The sequence below is a fragment of the Sciurus carolinensis genome, unplaced genomic scaffold, assembly GCF_902686445.1.
Source record: "Sciurus carolinensis unplaced genomic scaffold, mSciCar1.2, whole genome shotgun sequence".
NCBI lineage: Eukaryota > Metazoa > Chordata > Mammalia > Rodentia > Sciuridae > Sciurus > Sciurus carolinensis.
The window spans coordinates 281,056-287,030 of NW_025920186.1; the positions used below are offsets into that span (position 1 = coordinate 281,056).

Sequence of the window (5,975 nt, forward strand, 5' to 3'; positions counted from 1 at the left end):
ATAGACAGAACTGAAGAAGATTATGTTAAGTCAAATAAGCTATATATAGAAAGACAAGTACCATATGCTTTCATTCATATGTGGAATTTAAAAAAGTCAGTCTCATAGAAATTGAGAGTAGAATAGCAGTTACTAGAGGCTAAGGAGACCCAGTGGGTGGGAAGGATGGGAAGAAATTGATCAGTGGGTACTAAGTTACAGTTAGATAAGAATAAGAAATTCTGGGTTGCTACTGAACAGTTGGATGACTATGGATAAAATTACAATTCCATATTTTAAGGAGCTAGAAGAAAGAATTTTGAATATTTTCAAAATATGGAAACATGAATGCTTCATGTTTGAGGAGACAGATATGTTTATCTTGATTTAAATAGTATATAATGTATACATATATCTAAATGTCCCATAGCATCCCATAAATATATGCAAGTCTTATGTATCAGTTTAAAAATGAACTTAAAATTGTTTTTTAAGTTAATGAAAAATTCCCAAGTTTGTTTAAATACAAGCAGGGTTAGTCCATGGGAGTGAGTGCCTTTTTAAATTTTACATCACAAATGTCTGATTACCCTATCCTAGTCTTGGCCCTGTGATTGGCCAATCAGTTAAAATCCCTCCCCCACATCAAACACTGGTTCCTTAGGTAACGGGTAACAGCTAGGTACAAATAACTGGCACTACCTACCGTCAGTTGGTTCCGCACCTGAGGAGAGGCCTAAGACCGATCATTTTTCCAACTGTATGTAGGCAAGACACGACTCTAACTTTATTACCACTCCACAATGTCTTGGGTTCCTGAGTGGAAGAGGGTGGAGCCTAATCCAAGAGATCTTGGAGCGAGCTGGGATAACAGGGGTGGTGGTGGCGGAGGTCGAGGAGGTAGAGACCGAGGCGGAAGAGGTCGAAGCATCAGAGGCCGAGTCGTCGGTGTCTGGGGTGGCAGAGGCCAAGGCAGTGATCCTGGTGGAGGCAGAGGCCAAGGCAAAGACGGTGATCCTGGCGGAGGCAGAGGCCAAGGCAAAGGCGGATGCAGAGGCCAAGGCAAAGACGGTGATCCTGGCGGAGGCAGAGGCCAAGGCAAACACGGTGATCCTGGCGGATGCAGAGGCCAAGGCAAAGACGGTGATCCTGGCGGAGGCAGAGGCCAAGGCAAACACGGTGATCCTGGCGGAGGCGGAGGCCAAGGCAAAGGCAGAGGCCAAGGCCAAGGCAAAGACGGTGATCCTGGCGGAGGCCGAGGCCAAGGCAAAGACGGTGATCCTGGCGGAGGCCGAGGCCAAGGCAAAGACGGTGATCCTGGTGTAGGCCAAGGCCATGACCAAAGCCAAGACTGTGGCTGGATTAGCCTGTCAGACCATCTGGGGCCTAGGGCCACAGGATACCGTGAACCACCACTCTGCTTTTGCTTTACCAACAATATGGTTGGTGTTGTAATTGGTCGTGGTGGATCAAAAATAAAAAATATACAACATTTGACAAACACTAAGATACAGATCATAAAGGGGGATTCTAAAGCAGAGGTAAAAATTTTTGGCAGCCATGATATGAAAGCAAAGGCCAAAGCAGCCATAGAGACTCTTGTTAAAAAACAACAACGCTACAATTCAGAATCCAATGCTGATAATGCCACATCACAATCTCGTGATGATAATGCTGCATCCCAATTCCCTGCTGAAAGTAGTTTAAGCACAAATAACACCATTGAACGGGCTCAACCACTGTTAGACTGGGATCGAATCCGGGCAGAGTCTATGGAATGGGAAAAAAGAAAATGGGCAGATTTACCACCAATTAAGAAAGATTTTTACACAGAATCCAAAGAAACAAGCTTGATGTCTGAAACTGAGGTGGATAACTGGAGAAAGGAAAATTTCAGCATAATATGTGATGACTTGAAAAATGCTGAGAAACGCATCATCCCTAATCCAACTTGTAAATTTAAAGATGCATTCCAGCAATATCCTGAACTGCTGAAAAATATAGCAATGGCAGGCTTCCAAAAGCCAACACCAATTCAATCACAAGCATGGCCAATTATTCTACAAGGAATAGATCTTATAGGAGTCGCCCAAACTGGAACAGGCAAAACTTTGGCCTATTTAATGCCTGGGTTTATTCATCTTGTTTTTCAACCAATACCTAAAGAACAAAGGAATGGACCTGGCATGCTAGTCCTTACACCACCTAGAGAATTAGCTCTTCGGGTGAATGCTGAATGTTCAAAGTATTCACATGATGGTCTTAAAAGTGTATGTATATATGGTGGTGGAAACAGAAAAGAGCAAATACAAGCCATTTCAGAAGGTGTAGATATCATTATTGCAACTCCTGGAAGACTAAATGATCTGCAAATGAATAATTTTGTCAACTTGAGAAGTATAACCTACTTGGTCTTAGATGAGGCAGACAAAATGTTGGATCTAGGGTTTGAACACCAGATAATGAAGATTTTATTAGATGTGCGCCCAGATCGGCAGACAATTATGACAAGTGCAACTTGGCCAGACACTGTGTGTCAACTTGCACATTCCTATTTGAAAGAGCCTATGATTGTTTATGTTGATACTCTAGATCTAGCTGCTGTACATACAGTAAAGCAAAACATCATTGTCACCACAGAAGAAGAAAAACGAGTTCTTATCCAAGAATTCCTAGAAAACATGTCACCCAAAGACAAAGTCATAGTGTTTGTCAGCAGAAAACTTATTGCTGATGACCTATCAAGTGATTTAAGCATCCAAGGCATACCTGTACAATTACTGCATGGTGACAGAGAGCAGAGTGATCGAGAACAAGCATTAGAGGACTTCAAAAATGGAAGAGTGAAGATACTGATTGCCACTGATTTAGCATCTCGAGGTCTTGATGTTGATGACATCACACATGTATATAATTATGATTTTCCACGGAATATTGAAGAATATGTACACAGAGTAGGGCGTACTGGAAGAGCAGGGAAGACTGGTATATCAGTAACCCTTTTCACTGACAATGATTCAAAAACCGCCAGTGAATTGATTAAAATTCTGAAAAGAGCAAGTCAGAGTGTCCCTGAAGACCTTATAACCATAGCAGAAGAATACCAATTTCGTGAACAAAAAAAAGGATATAAAAAGAAGATCAAGAAAATATCAAGGAAAATCCAAGCAGTTTTATTAATGCTTTTTTTAAAAAACTGTACCAGGCTACTGTAAGACTTAAAACATGTTAAATATATACAGTATTCTAGAGACACAGAAAGTATTAGAAATATACTGAAAGTCTGAAGATACAACCAATTCTTATATAATACTGCTAAGGTTTTAAATTTGTGCATGTTCCTTAATAAAAAAAAGTTTTAAAATGAGAGCGAGAGATTTATTATGTGGGGAAAATTAAATGTTAGATATTGCTTAAAGACTAGTTTTTCATGATTTTTTAAAATGCTGTGTCCTTCTGTCTTCTCTAAAAGATGTGGAAGAAGACAAGCATATTTTGTTTATTTTAAAAATACTTGTACTAAATTGAAGCATAGCTTTCAAGTTTATCCCAGTTAAAACATTCTCCACACCCCTCAAAATGTCTCCATTAACAATCTCTAATTTTTTTAGTTCATCAGAAAATAAGTGCTAAATTTTAAAGAACATTCAACAATTCTCTTTAAACAGTTGGATGGAACTAACAGAGCAAGGTGTCTGGCTCACTGGGGATCAGATCTTTGTGTCATCATTGACATTAAATATTGGTTTAAAATTCTGGGGCAGTTATTTGCCTTCTCTACACTTCAGTTTCTCCACTCATAAATTGAAATGGTTATTTTCAATAATTTGGGGATCCCCTTCACCACTAAAATTCTGTGATATTATAACTAATATTGTATACCCCAGTCTAGTATTCACATTTTATTGTTTAGGGAAAATTGTATCCTTGCATAATAAATTGAACAAAGAAACTCTTTAATTACCAGGATAGTACATTTTAAATTCATTTTTGTAATGTGTCTGGCAGGTTTTCTTTTATTCTTTGCTTTTTCTTTTCATCAATTTTATTTTTAATTCAATTTGTCTTGAAAAGGTCAAAAACATATATTACATACACATCAGGGGAAATGAATATGAAACCAAAAAATACATCATCTACTGGGGAAAATGTTCAAAACTCAATTGACACTTTAGCCATAGAAACCAATTTTAGTAAACCTCTTATTTATAATTCTCTCTCTTGTGCTCTCTTTAGAAATCATATATCTTTCACAACTGCTAAATAAAAACTCCACAATTATGCTAAACATAAAATTCAATGATCAGCCTTAGTATGTCTATCAATAAAAAAAAATGCAAAAAATTATTTTCCCCAGGATTTCTAAGCTATGACCACAAATAGGTCAGAAATTAAAGGAGAAAAACACTTTATGTACAGGTATTTGAGGTTTACACTCTGAATTTAAAGGATTTTATATGAATCTTAGTATCTCATGATAAAATTAATAACAATGGCTAATATTTTTGAGTGATATATACCAAGTGCTTTTTACTCCCTCAGAAGGTAATATTACCACTACTAAATAGAGGATGAAACAAGGTCAAAGTAGCTAACTTGTCTAAGGTCACTAATACTGGTTAAAGAGAAATTAAGCAGTATTGTAACTCAGAAGTACCTGACTACATTCTTTTTATTTCAATGCAGTGTCTATGTGGAAGACAATATGCTTATTCTGAGGTTGCCTAAAGTTTAGATGTAGTCAAGTAGAGGTATGAGCTAATTTATTCTACTGCAAAGGTACTCTATATAGAAGAACATGAAACAAATTCAAGTGGTCTGCTCCTATTCATTCAGAGGATAAACGATAAATGTTTGGCAAACTACAGTATATGTTCCTTGTCAGAAATCCTTATAGGGAAAATGCTGTATTTGTTTAAAAAAGGATGCAACAGGAGATAGTGATATTCTTCAATCATGTTTAAGTAACAATAACAAAAATTATCACTTAATGTCCCTGGGTAAGAAAAGGAGAGAAGCATACATTAGTTCTAAAACACAGGATGAAAAGAAGAGACAGCTTACAGAGAAAGGTAAGTAGAGATAGAACAACAGTCTCAACCAGGGATGATTTTGCTCCCAAGGAGACCATGAAAATATTTGAAGACAGTATTGGTTGTTACAGCTTTGGGTGGGAGTGAGGATAAGGTGCTACTGGCTAGTGGGTGGAGACTCAAACACCCTACAAGCTACAGGACAGACAAAAAATTATCTGACCCAGAAAAATAGTGCTGAGATGGAGAATATCTGAGAGAGCATTTGTAAAACAAAACAACCAAAACCAATTTCACAGTAGCCAAGAAGGAACCTCAAAGGAAATATAGAAGAATTCAAAGTAAGATTTTACAGGTTATTCAGAATAAAACCCAACAAACTTCATATAATTGCTAAAGTCTGCATAAATCGTTCTCTTCTAGGGCTAATATTTTCCATGACTGGAGACAGATTTGGTTTTCACAACTGGATTTGATGGTTGATGGTATTGCTATCTCCTGTTACAGTCCAGGGGTACCACTAATCATCCCACAATACATAGCAGAACCTCTCCTATAACAAATAATTATCTGACCCATATGTCAATAGTATTGCAATTGAAAAAGCAGGCAATAGATAAAGCAAATGACAGCAACAGAAGAAAATAAAAACAGAAGGGGGATCCAAGATGGCGGACGAGAGGGTGACGGCATATCCCTTCGCTCCAGAACCCAGGATTCAAGAAGGGGAGGTATTGAGAGACTCGGACCAACATAGAGCTGCGGGGTGAGTGTCTCCCACCAGGTGAAGCTCGGCCCGGGCGGCAGGCCCGGACAGGGGCAGCTTCTCGGAGCAGGGCAGGGCAGCTAGAGTCTTCCCCAAACAGCCCTGCTCCCTCCAGTGGCAGGAGTGATCCACAGCCAGCTTCTTGGAGCAGGCCACCCAGTGAGAGCTTTTCTGCACAGAGTGAATGAATCCCAAGT

General features: G+C 38.7%; 1 protein-coding gene across 1 annotated transcript; it reads left to right on the top strand.

Moving 5' to 3' along the window:
• Positions 1-782: 782 nt before the first annotated feature.
• On the top strand, positions 783-3,159 carry LOC124974856 (probable ATP-dependent RNA helicase DDX53). Its single transcript, XM_047537821.1, is given in 3 exon segments — positions 783-870; positions 1,330-3,098; positions 3,100-3,159. Coding segments are annotated over 3 exon segments (1,917 nt in total).
• The last annotated feature ends 2,816 nt before the right edge of the window (positions 3,160-5,975 follow it).